The 18,177-nt window shown below is 41.1% G+C and overlaps 1 protein-coding gene across 1 annotated transcript in view; it reads left to right on the top strand.

Moving 5' to 3' along the window:
- Positions 1-10,056: 10,056 nt before the first annotated feature.
- The window catches only part of LOC137875186 (plastin-3-like), a 14,043-nt gene continuing 5,922 nt past the window's right edge, over positions 10,057-18,177 (top strand). The window contains exons 1-8 of the mRNA XM_068714215.1: positions 10,057-10,097; positions 10,968-11,164; positions 15,246-15,314; positions 16,566-16,717; positions 17,070-17,199; positions 17,313-17,445; positions 17,617-17,698; positions 17,991-18,156. Of these exons, the coding sequence (XP_068570316.1) occupies positions 10,063-10,097; positions 10,968-11,164; positions 15,246-15,314; positions 16,566-16,717; positions 17,070-17,199; positions 17,313-17,445; positions 17,617-17,698; positions 17,991-18,156 (964 nt within the window). The 5' untranslated portion in view covers positions 10,057-10,062. The remainder of the gene's footprint in view (positions 10,098-10,967; positions 11,165-15,245; positions 15,315-16,565; positions 16,718-17,069; positions 17,200-17,312; positions 17,446-17,616; positions 17,699-17,990; positions 18,157-18,177) is intronic.

The following is an 18,177-nucleotide window of genomic DNA, read 5'->3' as shown; positions in this document are numbered from 1 at the left end:
AATGTCTCTCTGTGATAACTGACCCAACTTCCTCAAATCACTGATAAGCCACTTCCTTGTGCCTGTAGGGGCCTGTAATGCTGGTCGGGACATTTTAACTGTCCTGTTTCATCCATGTTAGACCTCCGGCAGGCTCAGCAGAGAAACAGATGGTGGGGTGTACAGATGCAGGTATCCACTGGGTGTGTGTGTTTTTGCAGATTCTGAGGAATTTAAGGATAGCGTGTCTAGACAAGACAGGTGCCAGAGGGGGGTGTGTGTGTGTGTGTGTGTGTGTGTGTGTGTGTGTGTGTGTGTGTGTGTGAGAGAGAGAGAGAGAGAGAGACACACAACTTCAGTTCTACATCACTCCAGCCTTTAGAAACACTGCTTGCTTTGAAATATAATTCAGAAAAAAACTTGAATCTAATACATAAGGAAGCATAGTAATAGTGTTTATTGTGTTCATCTAATGGAATTATTAGCAGTGATCCCACTCAGCATCAATGCCTGTAGAGGAAACATTGGTATCAAGTCATGAGTGTGTGTGTGCAAGCCTGCACAGGTGTGTGCCTCTATCAAAATGTTTTTTTTATTCGACCAATCATGAGCCGAGCTGTGGGTATGACCGTATAAGGGCAAATGGGCTAAAGTGAGTGGAGAGTGTGTGTGTGTGTGTGTGTGTGTGTGTGTGTGTGTGTGTGTGTGTGTGTGTGTGCGTGTGCGTGTGCGTGTGTGTGCGTGTGGGGTGTGGTCTGGGGAATTGTTCTCCAGAGGAGCTGCTTAAAACCACACACTCAAATCCACTCGCTGCTACGCGCTGATAACCGCAACAGTGTTGCCTTTCAAACTTAACACTTAACACTTGCTTCTCTGTTGTCCTGCTCAAGATAGTGGGAGGGAACCAACACATTCACACCTTCCCTCATATGAACTCTCACACATAGAGATTTTGAGAATTGTTAGGTTGCAAACACAGCGTGAAGGTTGTTTTTTTTTGTTCTGCTATTCATGCTTATTTTTGTTCTTTTTTGTTGACTCTTCTGTGAGAAGTACTGCAGGTGTAGTTAAAGGGACAGTTCACTCCAAAATCAACAAACTACATAGTTCCCCTCTTACCTCGTCGTGCTTTTTATCGGTCTAGATTGTTTTTAGGTCTGAGTTGCCTGGTTTTAAAGATAATGGCCGTAGAGGTGTCGGCCTTCTCTCCAATATGACGGGACTATATGGCACTTGTCTTGTGGTGCATAAAGTGCCAAAAAAATATGTTTGGAAGAATTCAAAAGCAATGTCTCTTTTCACAAATCATGTCCCGGTTACGAAAGATAATCCACGTGGTTTATCTTGAGTAACCAGGTAAAGATGTCTGATAGAGTAAATAGCACTACAGGTAAAAGGAAATATTTGTATTTTTTATTTTGGGGTGAACTGTCCCTTTAAGGATTAGGACTAGCCTGTGACAGACTGAAGGACCTGGAATAACAGCAGAAGTGTAAGGTTACCAACAACAATCGGGAGTTTGATTCGCCTGGATAAAAGGCAAACACATCACAAAATAGTTTGTGTTCTGCAAGCTTGCAAAATTAAAAAAAACAACAATGGAAGTGGCCGGTCACAAGCATTCCTTTCTCCCACTCCTTTATGCAACAAAACTGAACGGTTTTGATGAGGTCAGAGGTCAAACCTGTTCACAAACAGGATGTGATGGAACGTCCTCTAATGCTTTTGATAGCTCTCCCACGTGTTGCCTTTTAACATTTCTCACTTGATGTGAGGTTAAAATAAACAGTTTGCTGGCTGTCACAGTAAGAAAGTGGTTGTTTTGTTTCTCTTCTCTTAAAAATTACATCGTGAGAGAAGAGGAAGCACGGGCGAGTGAAGAGGACAAACGGGAAGGAAACAGGAAGAGAAGGCAATGGAAGAGGAGGAAAAGGGGCTTTAATGGAAGTCTAAACTCTCACTCGGTAACTGTGTATCTCTGTTGAGAAAAGAAAAAGAGGTCGACAGCTCACGTCTACCCACGACAACATTTCATGGTGACTGACAGCTGTAATTGGCATCCAGCATAGCCAACCCCCACACTGGAAAGAGCAAAGGATCCAGATTGCTCGTGGAGACTTCAAGTTGGCTTTCAGTCTGGCCTCACAACATTATTTCATATCTAACTGGAGCTTTCTGTCGCAATAAACTCTTAAATCCCACTTTTTTTTAACCTACAGCCCTTTTACACAGGTGACTCTCAGAGTTTGCTATATAAATGATGAACTTGTGCTGTAAAACTAAAAAGTGCATATCTACAGATGGGGGCCATTCGGGCCAACAAAACAAGCATATTGTGTCCATCACTCCCAACCACTTGAGCTTTGGGCCAGCCTCTGTCCATTTTCTGAAAGCTTTTCAGATTATTTGACATGTAGCCTGTAAATGCTGTTCAGTTGAGTCCAAATGCAATTTGAATAAAATCACCCTCTGTTTGAAGGCATATCAGTGGTATTAACATGTAATAACATTGCAAAGTTCCCCACTGTGGGACCAATGAAGGATTATCTCATCTTATGTTATCTTAACATGATTCAAATTGAAAAATGTCAGAATGGAAATAGTTCCAATTGCATCTTCACCGGCTTCACTTCATGAGTTTGGCGATGTCAGCCATGAAATATTTACAAATATACGATCTTTTTAGCAATTTTGGGATCAGGTTTGATTTAGGAACTCACCTGTGTTAGCTTCCTAGTTCACAGCCTATAGTCCGACAAAATAAAAAAATATATTTTTTGAAGCAGTTACGTGCACAAGTATCCAAAGACTGATGATTCCTCTGTGTCACAAAGCTGCAATGTTGTCCGAAACTCCTTAAAAACAAATAATAGGCCACATTGTTGCATTGGGTGACATCGTCCTTCATTATTATGAACATCACCACTTAAGTTTACTCACCGTCCTGCTGCTGTAAATACTCACCAGAACACTAGATGCGGATTCATCCACAGCTGAAATTAGTCCCTAACAAATACATTGTTCACTCCTGTTTGTGTAATATCTGTGAAAAAAACAGTGACCAGTTTTTAGAGGAAACTAAATTATAATTTAACAAATAATTATTTTTGAGGAAATAATTAATAATATTGAGAACAGCGTTGTTGGTTTTGGTATTATGTGATTTGTTAATAATAACTAAATATATATAAAATATCATAAGTCTTAAATTTAGTTACAATATGTATCTACATTTCAGAAAACAAACATTTTTCCAGATAGATCTATTTTGATTTTTTCTGGAGGATAATTAACCAGTGGATAAGTGTATTAATAAAAACGTTATCAATGTAATATGAAATAATCTGCTTTTTCATTCTTCTTATAAGAAAGCACGTCAAAGCAAGTGAGTTAGTCAGTAAAGAAACACTTTTTAATCACACCTGTGCTTTTCCTACCATGCCAATAGAAAATGTTGACTAACTAACGTCACCAAGGATTTCTGGGTATTGAAGTCTTGGCCACCAACCAAGAGTCCTTCAATGTTATGCACTCACTGATCCAGAGGACATTTTCTTTGTTCCATCTCGACATTAAACTACTTTTTGTGCTGTAACGTCATTTTACCATTTCTGCAGATGCTTTTGAGTTTAAGATAAGTTGTAAGTTTCATCTGAGCTTATTTAAATGTGGACTTAATTGTCATCTTGGATCAGACCACAGAGTGTGATAAGTCATTGTACAGTGTTACCTCAGTGATTCATGGCAGTGTAATGTTAACTAGTAGTTGCCCCGAGTAAGCACACACACCACAAACCAAATATTAGAATAGACAGGAGTCACACAGTAGCAGCTCATGTTCTGTGTGTGTGTGGGTTTGGTTTATGAGTCACAGAAGCATGTGTTAACAGAATCCATCCTGCCAAAACTGCACAATGGTCAGTCTGTCTGTCTGTGGCTCTCTACTATCCAGGTCTGTCTCTCACACATAGCTGAGGGGCAGAGGAGTCGCCAACAATAGTGAATTGGTCGACAGTGTTTTTATTTGGCTTGTTGACATACTAGTGTTATCACATGAGCCACTCATCAGCTTCCAGCCCCGGTTAAGCACCGGCAGACTCGTCCAAAGTCCTTCAAACTATCGACCGTGGTCTCTGTTTCAAATTCTTCACATTTGATTACATTCCATGAGTCATGTATGTGTTTTTAAACACAGGTCTATAAGTACTGTGAAAGTATTGAATCCATGGAGGAATGCACACAGCCCGTATTGTCTTTTGGTCTCTATTACTGTTTTTGTTGCTGTTTCCATTCCTCCTGATGCAGGCAGCAGGAATGCATTACTGTTTCAGTTATGTTGCCTGCCATCTTTTTTTCCTGTAGAAAATCAGCTATAAATACATTTTGTTGACAATAAATCCGTGAATCAGAACCTGAGCCTTTTAACGAGTTGTCAGGATTTCCATACGGATGTGATGTCACTACTATATAATGTATGGACCATTTCACAGTTTCGGACGTAAGCGTTCTAAATGCCTCCCAGTTAACTTCCTGTTGGAGTTTATGTGAATGACATCAGCTGACAGGAAGTAAACAAGGATCCATTGAAATGAGCTAAAACAGACATTTTTAAACGAACAGTATGAGAAAAGTATGAGTATTTTGAATAGTTAAGGCTTGTAAACATGTTCTAGTAGAAACCCAAAATACAAGTATGAACCTGGAAATGAACAGGATGTGTGTATTTAAAAACACTATTATAGCTAATTATGCTAATACATAACGAGATCTGTTATGCATTAGCGTGACCTTTTCTTGGGGATATTAATATGTAAATGAGCACTTCGGTGGGCACATGTATTTATTTTTGCATTGTATGTCTTTATTGGACAGTTAATGGTGTAGAGAAAGACAGGAAAGAAGGGGGATAGAGGGACATGTAGAGTTCAAGGATCATTTATTGTCATTATGCAACACAGCTCAAGAGTCACCGATCTCTCGCTGCTCTCATCCATCTCATTCTTCTGCGACCGGACATCAGACAGCCAGCAGGAGGCTGGGTATGGAGTAGCCTTAGGTCCTAGCTGGGTTAGCTTAGCTTAGCTTCCATCTGGGCTCTCCTCCCTCTCCTCATGGGGCAGTTTGGTGGCGTTTGGTCCGGCAGGTCTGGCTGCTTGGTCGACTGTGGGCGGTGATCTAATCAAAGTCTGCTGCACTTAATCCAATCCCCACACTTCCTTTTCAGATGTTGATGAATATATTCACTCTTTGTCATTCAGTGACACAAAACCCACCACCGTGGGAAAACAGAAAAATCAAGGCCCTATCTGGAAAGATCTTCCTGGGAGTCGGCCTCGGAATTTACTCTGACAAGATTCAGCACATCACTCTAGAAAAGATGTGAGAGGAGAGGGAAGAGACGAAGGGGGAGGGATAGGAAGGAAAGGTATGAGGAGAGTAGGAATGAAACGAGGAGGAGAAGGAATTCCTGCGTGTATAGACTGGTAGCAGCAGCGGCGCTCTGACGCTCCACAGAGTCACTGAGAAAGTAAGTTTGAAGAATGAACAATCAGTAATCTGCTGCAGATCACTAGTTCAACACAACCTAAGAAACCTTGCCTGATGGCGATGCATTTTCTAATCTTAAAATTGACATGTGTTCAATTGCTTACTGTAAAGAAGGGCTAACGTGCTGGTCATGTAAATAAACTACAGTGGCATGAATGATTACACAGTGTGTTACAGACTTGAACTGAATGTCCTGTGAGTCAAAGATGTGCTCCATTGCTGTTGCTGGGAGTCCTGACAGCTCTTTAGAAGTGTACCAACCTGGAGCTCATGCTCTGCTACAGGAGACACTTTGGAAGTGATGAAGATGGTACAAATGCTTGATTTTGCGGTGTGTAGTCAGAGATAATTATGTTTATCCTGCAACAGAAAAATCAAAGAATGAATTCCCAATTTGATGGATTGTTGTTGTTGTTAATTCACCAGAGGCACATTCTGTTAGGCTGGCCACGCAGCGGCTAGACTGCGTGGCCAGCCTAGAAGCAGGAGGACTGACACAGAGATTATGTGCAAACCAACCAGGTGTTTATTTCACTGACAAAAACCAACAAATACATGGCACAGCTCTTTACATGGAGCAACACAGGCAGCGTGTGGTCCTGGCAGCGACAGCACTAGATTTAATATGGCAGCCTTATATAGCCTGCCACCAACAAGGACCTAAACCCCACTACAATATAGGTAAATATGCCCCTTACCTGAAAACACAATTATCTAAACTACAACAAATACATTAAACTGGATTCCTAACATCCTAAGGTCAATTATCCATATGATCTCTATTGTGGTTAAACATCACAATAGAGATCATAAACAGCCCGAACAGGGAATTAAATTTCACTATCACCCCTCTACTAATTAACACATGGTACCTCCCAGAACGATAAAATGGTGCTCATGTACTCTTGGTACAGTGACGTGCAGTGAGGTTCGTGGCTGGTGAGGCACTGACACTACATAAGTCAGATTTCCAAATATATGAATATGAGCCCAATAGAGTAGCTTAAATCACCATTCAATTGGCAGCTTGCACATTGAATACTGGTTGTTTGTCACATCAGAATTCTTTACACACACATAGGTAAGATACATATTTGATTCCACCGGGAGCGTGTGCGCCGCGACCTGCCCCACCGGGAGCGTTTCAGAAGCGGAGCGCTCGCGGGCTCCACCCGCAAAAATCGTGAGATTCCATGATAATCTGTGCAACAACCACGGATGTATAAAGAGAACAACAAACACATAAAAGGTTACTTTACCTGTCCGACGTTGAATTGCTGTTGATTTGTTCATAATTCCCTGTTTTTTTCGACATTTTTAAGCTTGGATATAGAATCTTACATTTTTGCGGTCAAAGCAAAATATAACAAAAAGAAGAGAAGAGTAGAAGAAGAGCAACGACAGAACAAGCATTAACCCGACCCGTGGGCTCTCGCTCGCCCTCTTCTTTGAGGCAGAGTAGTGTTTGCCTCTTTGTGCTTTTTCACTGTGGTTTCTGTCAGATCAGCAACACTAAATATGTTTTACACATACGTGAAATACATTATCTATTCTATGTAAAGAAAGGACATATAATAAAAGTGTCTACAAACATTACACTGGTGACAAACAATGAGAAAGCAAAAGGCATGCGCTCAACTCAGTTTGTGAGGGATTGCGCAATCTGAGGTGAGGCACAGCTGGTCACTGCCTCACCTCACTGTCTCCTCTGTTTGAACAGGACATGCGCTAATTCAGTGATTTTGATTATAAAAATGCTTGAAATGATTGGAATCATACAGAAATTACATTTATAGCACAGATCAGCAGAGAAATATTAATATTTATTTTATTTTAGCATTATTTGTTTTTCACTTGCTCTGCCTCACCTGCCTCCTCTGACCGCATGTCCCTGCCTTGGTGCTCTTTTAGGCCGAACACCCTGGAGAGGAGGCACAGCAGAGGTAAGTGATTTGAATATGCATGTTATTTGACAGCACTATTAAACAACAGTTTATATTCAATCCTTTTGGTAAAGATAACAAACTAATAAAATGTTTGTATTTACAGGCCTGACCTTCAATAACTACACCTGATACCATAACATCCACTAGAACCCAATTAACAGTACAATTAACCATTCAACCCTTAGTGTGCGTCTCTTATTGTCCCGAAACAGTCCACAAATGCCTGCAGTGGAGAGGGTCCTCACCACACATGTTTACACTTCTACTAAATATATACTACATTTAATCTTATTTCCATATGTGTATGTTGTTAACATCTCATGTATCCTTCCACTATCTTCGCCAAGTCCATCTTTGGCACCTCGATCTGGGCCGTTTGAATACATCTAAGGAAGATGTACGGCTATACGATACCGGTTGCCTCCTTATACTCTTTTGGCGTCTTAAGTCTCCATCCTGAATTAGGAGTGCAGTGTTGTTGAAATACTGGTTGGTGTACTTTCCAGCATTCAGCAGGTGCTCTTCTGGCTGACCGAGTAGATGGCAAACAGTTGTCATTACATCGTATGTTGATTCTCTATTGAGGTTCTAGCCAAAATACAGGAATGGCACAACACATCCCAGTCCCAACATGTCGATGGCTTCAGATATGGAGAGGCCAAAGGTCACCTCTGGAGCTCTGTATGCACAAGGTTGCATAATCATTCCTTCTTACTTTGGAGGCTGGAATGGCCAAAGTCAAATCATTTCACCCTGAAGGGCTCATCTGGTGCTTGACGAGCATGACGTTGTCAGGTTTCAGGTCTGTGTGAAGGATGCCGATACCCTTCAGAGCTTCAAATGCTGCAAGTAGCTGACGTGTTATGGGATGGATTTCATTAAGGTTCAGTGGTGTCTGTCTCTGCACCAAGGGTCCTGAGTTGTTCCAGCATTTTCACTTCTGTGACGAGATCTTTGTGGATCTTGATGGCCGTAGTCTCGGATGTTTTTAAATTAACGCTCGGCTACTTTGCCAAAACATCCTTCTCCAATACAAGGTATTGTACAGACTTGTTGCAGAGTATGTTGTGTAGCTGAAATGGTGCAGGCGCTGACTCCTCGTTCTATTCATTTTCTTTATATGAGGTTGACAAAAACATTTTTCCGATGTTTCCAAATAGTATCCAAGTTGAGTAGATTCAGACTAGGCCCTCCCCTGAGAGAGGCAATTATCCAACTTGAGTTCTTTAAACCTCAGCCAAGTGATGTTTGTTTTTAAATTGCATTTCTCCACGTCTGTTGTGAAGGTCCGCTTGAATTTCACCATGTAGCCTGTGTCATCCTCACAGATCTCAATGACTCGCCATGTATGCAGGCACACAGCAAGCAGCACCTATGAGCACCTATGAGACAAACTATGATCACCCCATAACAATGAATCAACTAGCACAGATTGCAACATTTCTAACCAGAACCGTTTATTGCAACAAGCTTACAATGGAATACTGCAAATCTGTTGCTCAAAGGGGAACGAGTGAGAGCGTGTAGTAGCATGGAGTGCAGCAGGGATGGTGTGTTTTTGTAGGCCAACCTGGAAGTTTGCATCGCACTGGTTCCCTAGGCAAAAAGTCAAAGGGATTTTTCCATTGGATTATTGCAGAAAATAAGCTCTATGGCAAACCCACAATGATACTTTGACGTTTTGTTAAGCCAGATAATCATCCCAATGAATTATATATGCGCGAATGCAGTAGGCAGAAGTAAAAAAAAAAAACGTTAAGCTAAAAACAAACTACTACTAGTCGGCCGGATGATGTTTAGTAGTCGCTTCAAAAATCATAAGTATTTATTTGTGAAGATTATCTTGTTAGTCTACAAAAAAATGTCATTCCTGCACCGCTCTATTTCCTCAAATTTGGCACAAACGTCCACTGGCACTTAGAATTTGGTGGTCATAGGTCACTGACTTTTGGCCATTCATTTTCATATGTTTATGTCACACAAATCGGATCATATGATGAGGTGATGACATTTTTGGACAGACATAGATGTAAACTGCGGCTCAAGGAGGAGGCATACAACTGTCAGGCATAGTTTTAACTGTTGCTCCACCTCAGACACCTCCTCACATGTTTACTTTCTTATGAAACTAACACTCACAAAAACAATCTGTGTCTTTCACATGTCTACTTCTCACTTCCACAAATCCCCACACATACAGCATGGGATGCAGAAAGTTTACACAGTACACACACACACACACACACACACACACACACACACACACACACACACACACACACACACACACACACACACACCATTTCTAGGGTAATGCGTCACTCTCTGTCCAACTGGTGGGGGAAATATGACTGTTATTGACTATACACACACACACACACACACACACACACACACACACACACTGTGAAGTAGTTTATTGCAGGCAGGCTGGGGAGTCAGATGGTAGTGATCCTGGAGACACAAGGAAACAAGGGAAGCTCAAATAGCGCAAAGAAATAAAGGCCAAGCACCCCAAACTACCGTTATGGCTGCAACAACGATCTAGAGAGGAGTGAGCCAAGAACCGGGGTTCATAAACTGCAGAGTGATGAGCTTAATGGAAGGCACTGTGGGTAATCACAGGTAACTGCCACACACAGGGGGCGGGGGAACCCTGAGTCACAGCTGTGACAGGTTCATCTTATTCATGCAAGTGTTTATCACGTAAAAAATACATTTTAACATACCAAAAGTGAAAAAGTAAACGATTTGGAACGCAGCTCTGGTCTTTGTTTAGCACTCAAGTGCTGAAGCATCAACCAATCATTTTGTGTGGATATCTTTCATTCTGTTCCATTCCATAAAAAAAGAAAGAAATTGTGATTAGCCAGTTCCCAGTGCTATTTAACGTCATTATTATATATCAGATAGTGCTTGCCAACAGTGTAGCTATCCACGCTCGGCTGTTTTGTTGTTGTTGCTCGTGAGCCTTCTGCACCTTTAGCTTGGTGCCATCTTGGCTTCGGTGCCACTATCTTAAGGCTCATTGTTTTTTGTGGGAAAACACGGACAAACCAACAAAAAATACACAAATAAACAAAAATAATAAAAAATGTAGATGTTTTTTGGGGTTTATACTTTAGTGTTTCTTTCCCTCGAAATGTATTAACACCAAGAATCCAAAACTTATTTTTTTCCTAAACACTGTGAGTAGCTAAAAAAACCTAAAAATCCTGCTTGCAAGCGGGAAGCTTATTCATATCAGTACACAATGTTGTCATTAATAGAAGTGCAGAACACATTTGTTGGTTAAACAATGTCCTACTCTTTTACTTATAATACTGTATGTGAATATATGTAACTTTTACCTGTAAAGGAACCATGTGTCCACCTTTCTAACCAATAACAGTATATTTAGCCATCAGAAAACTTAAAAAAAATATTAATGTTTTAGGTAAAGTACGGTTAAATACAAGCTGTTGTTCCCCACTAAAGCAATGTTTTCCTGCTAAGCGGTCAGACATGTCCTGCTGATGCCAGGAAGGCGGAGGAGGGCTCGGTTAGGGGAGGGGTGACGCGGCAGGGGCGGAGCGGTTCTCCTCCCCGGGGCGGTGTCAGCGGGAGGAAACGGGACAGAGGAGCGGTGAGAGGCCGACGCAGAGATTCATTTACCCCGGGTGATTGTACTGGATTGCACGAGCGGACTTCAGGTAAGAGGAAGGATATGTTTAGGGCGTTTTCTCACGCTCAGGAGGGGAAAGTCTAGCGTTAGGTTTACTAAGGGGCAGTGAAGTGGATTTATAATTCACTGCGGAACAGCAGATTATATACATTTCACACAGTGTACCTGAGGATATGGGATGAGATGTGAATAAAAAAAAACAACATGATAAGAATGTATTTGTGAGTCATGTAGCAGATGACAAAAGCTGGTTTGGACACTGGAAAGATAATGTTCTCCGCACACAAAACAAGTCTAATGAGTGTGATTTAGTCACGTGTGCAAATGCATGCTTTATTTATTCTTCATTACAATTTGTACATTTGCATAAATATATTGTATACCATAAACAGTATGCTATAGCCGATTTATTGTAGAGCACGTTAACCAGCAAATGGATTTCAAAATAAAATTCAATTGTATAAAGACAACGCTTTTCCTCCAGTTATTGCGCGTAGCATCTAGTACAGAATATTAGCCTACATGCACACTTCAGCTTGAACAACACGTTTTGGTCGTTTCCAAAAAATTACTTAAAGCTGAAGGATGCATATATACTCAATGAATATTCTTAGTGAATAATACTGGAGTGTGAGTAGCAGCAGCCATGCGTCAGGAGGATGATGGTGATTTGAACTGCACCGTCACTCTTCTTATATACAGTCAATGCTCTATGCACAGGTGTGTATGTGTATGTGTGTGTGTGTGTGTGTGTGTGTGTGTGTGTGTATGTGTGTGTGTGTGTGAGGATTCCTGCAGACACTCCTTCAGTCATGAGCGTCGAAATATCATCCAGAGTATCCAGTGCCATGGACTCATTGTAGAGCCACCAGCAGCGATTGGCTTTTAGCTACAGGAGTGGTCGATGATGTGTTATTTATTTATGTTGTATGAGTACAATATGGTGCTGTAAATGTGTTTAAGACTTCATTGTTTCTGTTTTTTTAACTTTATTAGCTGGCCATTTTCCCACCTGGTAGACACAGCTATTTGATCAATAGCCCCCCCCCCCCCCCCCCCCCCCCCAACACACTATGATCACGTCATTTTTATTCAATAACAGAATTTTCTGATTTAATATCGCCCTAGACATGCCTCTAATCTACCTCTACTTTAATGAACCTACCCAGAAAACACAGCAAGGGCAAACCTTACAAGCAATGTCGGTTCCTTGTGAATCAGTGACATCTTGTGGCATTTAAGAATGTTTTTTTTTCTTTCTGTAATCCAACAATTCTGCATGATCTTGAGTTATTTCACACTGGACAAGTTATGATGATGATATATTGCAACAAAAAAAAAAAAGACCAAGCAGTCTTTTATTGCATTTACTATTCACTAAAAATGCACTTTTGTCTCCTGTCTCCAGTTTGGTAAATCAGTAACCATTGTTTAAAGGTCTACAGTATTCATTGCCGTGAGGAGGATACTGTCTGTATTGTGTACACAGGCCTGTTTTTGCATTAAGCAGAATGCTTCTCCATTCATTATTCAAATAACTTTGGCAATAGATAACTGACATAAAGCAATGTGTCATCAGACCACCGTCTCTTTGGAGACATTAGTGGCCCTGTGATTACCTGCTTGTGTCTGTGCGTGACTGTCTATGCTATGATACCACTGTCTTTGCATGTTTGTGCTGAAGCGTAGTTCATTTGTTTATTTGCTAATGCTGTAACAAGATTGTGGAGATTTTTTTCAAGGCATCCAAAGAGGAGTCTGGATTAAACCGGAACTTGATTTGAACTAAAACAAAAGGTCAAAAGCAACAATTTCAATTTCAATTTTGAAGTGAGAGGAAGCACATCATTCATCTCTTTAAGTCAGATCTTCAAATCAGATCTTAGATGCCATTTATATCTCAGGGTAATAATGCTTAATTTGTCCTGATTGCTTTGGCTTCCTAGGCTTGCATTGATTATCAATACATCAAGTTGCCTTATTTTCTCGTCTCAGCTAGCTCTGCTCTCTGCAGCAGAAAGCTCTCTCTCATACTAAATCATGTACAGTACAGTCTAATCTCATTATCCCTTATTACTGAGACTCTATATCTAGGCCAATGTTTTCTATAACATTATCTAATATAGTGTGTGATACATTAAGCTGCATTGCTCCAACAGAGCCTTGCTACTGAAAGCCTCATCCTAGCCTAGGATCTGATTGGATCTGCATCCAAAAAACAGATATAGTCACCTACCTCAATTAATTAGACTGTTTGGTGGTATTAAAGGGTCATATCGCCCCAAAATACCAAATCATTTTCTCATACACCACACCGCAAATAACCCCATTACAGATGGGGTGAACCGAAGTATGGACAGAGATATATTATGCTTTGCAAAATCTGTTCACAGTGAGGACTGTGGTGGTGGGTGGCTTAGGTTCAGTAACAAACAGCATGGTTTGACTTAAAAACAAAAGTACTTTGTCAGGTTAAGGGTCAAAAGTACTTGGTTCACATGGGACACTGCAGTCTCCTGTGTTTTTTCACTCAACGTTTCCCTCAGAAACATAATTCACAATGCAGTTCTGTTGTATGGTCATTTTTAGGAGACGGGGCTGTTTTTGGGATGCTTTGCCAAATGCCATTCACCACCATTGTATTTGGGTGGTAGAGTGGGTTTCAAAATGTAAGCAAAACAGAAAAAATCATGGGGGGTTGCCACTTGCAAGTTGAAAAGTATGTTTTTTTTGTGTGATTTGGGTGAACTAATCCATTAAGCTCTCAGACAGTAGATGTGCTGGCCTACTGTGCTGGCCTACTCTCTGCTGTAATATAAGCTATATGCAAAGCTATAATAAAAACTACACCCTCTATTACAGAATCACATTACACCTAAGGCAATCTACATAAATCTGTTGGATGTCATAAGGGTTTGATGTAGCTGTAATGCTAAATGGCTCTTTGTATCATTGATCATGCTACTGGGGGAGTTAACAGAGCTGTATGGCTCCAGTCTGACCCAAGCATGTAACAGCAAATGAAGCTAATAGAGCCTCATCTAATTTAACAAACCTCTGTCTGTAATCCTTTAAGATGCCCAAGTCATAAATCAGTCACTATGCTGAGCTTCACTATGTTTAGCTACGTGCTGAATCTTCAAGATTCAAGATTTGTACAAAATGAAAACTCCAATTCATAAGCAGTAAAACACTGTTTCGCTCACTTCAACAAACTCGGGGGTTTTGTTGTCGAAGTCGTCCAGTAGCGTACGGTGGCTAATGTTAGCAAATTCAACTAACATTCGCTGACTTCATGACTCCTTCCTTCTCATGCTACCGCCACGCTAAGTTTGACCATTTCTAGTAATCCCATTCTTGTCTCTTGTGGCCACAGTGACTGCTGCTCAGCATAAGTTACAAAGGGTCACTTTAAAGGCGCCTTTTTATGGTCAGTTCCCATGGTTCATACTTGTATTTTGGAGTTCTACTAGAACATGTTTACATGCTTTAATGTTCAAAGAATGTTTTATTTTTCTCATGCTGTCTGTGTGTATATACCTGGATTCACCCTCCGTCTGAAATGCTTGGTTTTGGAGCACTACAATGGAATTGTGGAGGAACAAAATAAGCTTGGACACATTAAGAATGTATAAGTTTAAAACTGTAAAATCACAAGTCACAGTCACTGAATATGGGCTGTGTGTATTTCACTATTGAGTGTTTTGATACTTTCACAGTATTTATACTGCACATAGACCTGCCCTATATAAAAAAAGACATGAAAATCGCACTTTTTACAAAATGGGAACTTTAAGGCATGGAGATTTTTAGGCAAATGCTCCTCCGCAACAATATTATATGAATATGAAAAGCACAAACGTAGTCAACCAAACACCTACATTTCAATCATAATGAATCATCAATACACAGGAGCTCATAACATCAAACCATTTCATCCTGATCCAGCTTAAGAGAAAGCCATCGAAAGATGAGGAATGCCGACTCATTTCTTTGAGAAACACACACTATAACTTTAGCAAGTGATCGTTCCGCGTTATTATCATTATGTGTATAATGTGGAAAGAGTTCAAATTGTATCACAGTACTTAAACACTGTTATTTTATAGGTGTCAACATGTCAGCAAATGTCAGCGCTGAGGAGATGGAGGAGATCAGGGAGAGCTTCCAGAACGTGGGTGAGTAAAGACATGTGTGTGTGTGTGTGTGTGTGTGTGTGTGTGTGTGTGTGTGTGTGTGTGTGTGTGTGTGTGTGTGTGTGTGTGTGTGTGTGTGTGTGTGTGTGTGTGTGTGTGTGTGTGTGCATTGCAGTAACCATCAGACAATGATGAATGAGTCAGCTATGTTTGAAGTGGGGTAAAGCAGCTGAAGAAACGCATGTCCTTGTCCACTGTGCGTGCTTCATCTGACAAACAGATGTTTATCTTAGGATAAATTAAAGGAAATTAAACCTTTGATGCACCCACATTAAGTTATGGCTTGAAGGATATTACACTTATTGTTAACTTAGCTTAGCATAGAGACTAGAAACAGCTACCTTGGCTCTGTCCAAGGGAAAACAAAAATCCACTTTTGTTCACTTTGGTTTTTGTACATTTTTAACAAGTGAGGTTTAAAGTGTTGATTAGTGAGTTTTAGAGGTGATATTTGGCTGATTTTGTTTCATTTGACAGAGCCAGGTCAGCTGTTTCTCCTAGCTACAGTCTTTATGCTAAGCTAAGCTAACTTTCTCCTGCCTCTTGCCACTTGACAGTGGTATCAATCTTCTTGTCTGATTTTCGGTAAGAAAGCGAATAAGCGTGTTTCAAGAAACTGTGAGCTTCTTTCTGTATACAAGATGCTGTAAGTCAAGATACTGTTGTTCTCCTCTAAATGCACTACTCTTGTCAGATTTCCTGGATGATGCTGCAGAGCTAAGTCACTAAAGGGATACTGCGCGCTTTTTAGCATTGCACTCAAATGTAAAGTCGGGGAACTTGAGACAGAGTAAACAAAAACAGTAAAATTGAAGACCGCAGTGGTAGAGATTTCTTGACCTTTAGCCCCTGTGTCAAAATCAAAAAATCTGCAATGTTTCCCACAATGCAACGTCTTTCAAACTCCATGCCAACATTGAAGTCTCCAAGCCCAAACTGAGATAATCCTGATGACGACACATGTTATTTCTTCAGACTCGACAAAGCTCTTCCAAAGCCACAGAGGACGTTATACAACGTTTTCTTCACATGCTGAGGAGCGCTCCTCATGAACTGCCTGACTTTTGTGTGTAAAGTCTTTGTAGTGACACTGTGATTTTAACTGAGAATAGTTATTCCTCTATTGCAAACAGTCCTGATATTGTCGCATCGATTGGGAATAGAGATTTAGCAGCATGGACTCCAACTAACATAATGCTTGCTATTTTCTCTCCCTCCGCCCCTCTGCCCTAGATGTGGATGGTAATGGGTACATCTGTGCCTCGGAACTCGGTGACCTCTTCCAAAAGGTGGGCTTTTCTATGCCCGGGTACCAGATCAGAGAACTCCTCCGGAAGCTGGACCGAGACAACGACAGCCGCATCAACCTTGAAGAGTTCACGGCTGTAGGTAACACTAACTGCACTAACTAAACTGATTCACAACCCTTACTAAAAGTTAACCAACTAACTATCAACGAAATGTTGACTAAATAAAAGTCCCAACGCAATGGCTGACTGATATTCAGTTGACAAGATGAGTCACTGACTAACTATATCTGCATGTATCTTAACAAATAAAGCCACAACACAGCAGACATGCCCTTCAAGGGCCCATGTGGGGCCACAGCAGGAAGACAATTGGGTCCCGTGTGGGCAGTCCACTTTTGGGCCCAGGTGGTTCAGCCCACACACATACTTCAAATAAACTTGATTGACTCTAAGCCTTGGGCGGGCCTTTTTTTGTGTGCACATTCAGATTTTCAAGGAAATGAAGGACGACCGCATGTCCCAGAGTTTCAGGAAAGCTCTGAACAAGAAAGAAGGCATCTTAGCCATCGGGGGAACCAGCACGATCTCTAGTGAAGGAACTCAGCATTCGATCTCTGGTTAGTTACACAAATACCTATAGAATGATACGTAAGGGCCCAAATGTCATCAAGCCAAGACTTTTTATATCAGGACAGACGGGCACCTGATATTTGACTCTACTGTATTTTAGAGCAGGAGCGCTTTGCCTTTGCCAACTACATCAACTCTTCTCTGGAGAAGGATCCGGACTGTAAACACGTCCTGCCCATCAACCCCGAAACTGAAGCTCTGTTTAAAGCAGTGGCAGACGGCATCATACTTTGGTAACATACTTTGGAATTATCTGTACTTATCTATCCGTAACTCTAATTTTGACCTTCATCAGTACCCTTAATTTGACCATCAACCCTCCACAGGTCCTCACCTGTTAACTGTCTAGAGGCCTTGTTTCAGTTCAGTGTGCTAATGTGTTTTTTTTTCTTCCTCACATGCAGTAAACTCATCAACCTCTCCGTCGCTGACACCATTGATGAGAGAACCATCAATAAAAAGAAACTCACACCTTTCACCACACAGGTTAGTTAGCTAGTGTCTGAACTAGTTAATCAGCTGTATATGTTTTGTTTAGTGATTTAACTTCAACGCATAAATCATTAATATAGACACATCAAATTAAGTGACAGTTATAAAGAGGGGCTTTTGAAAGACACACATACTTGAAAGCCATGCTTTTTAGATTTGCTTCTGTTTGACGGCGACGCCGCCTTCATATCTAAAAAACTGCATCCCTGGGTAGACATATGTACATTATGTTCCATGGATCTGACCTCTGTGTTGGCCCTCCGTCACCCAACTTCAACTCCAACAGGAGAATCTGAACTTGGCTCTGAATTCCGCCTCGGCCATCGGCTGCCAAGTCGTCAACATCGGCGCCCAAGATCTGAAGGAGGGCAAACCTCACCTGGTGCTCGGGCTCCTCTGGCAGATTATCAAGATTGGACTGTTTGCCGACATAGAGCTGAGCCGCAATGAAGGTGCGAACGAATGCGCACACG

The sequence above is a fragment of the Cebidichthys violaceus genome, unplaced genomic scaffold (assembly GCF_023349555.1).
Source record: "Cebidichthys violaceus isolate CVI_PGR_0920_01 unplaced genomic scaffold, fCebVio1.0.p SCAF_2, whole genome shotgun sequence".
Taxonomy (NCBI): domain Eukaryota; kingdom Metazoa; phylum Chordata; class Actinopteri; order Perciformes; family Stichaeidae; genus Cebidichthys; species Cebidichthys violaceus.
The sequence above is the reverse complement of the archived record's forward strand: the minus strand, read 5'-3'. Positions and strand labels throughout refer to the sequence as shown.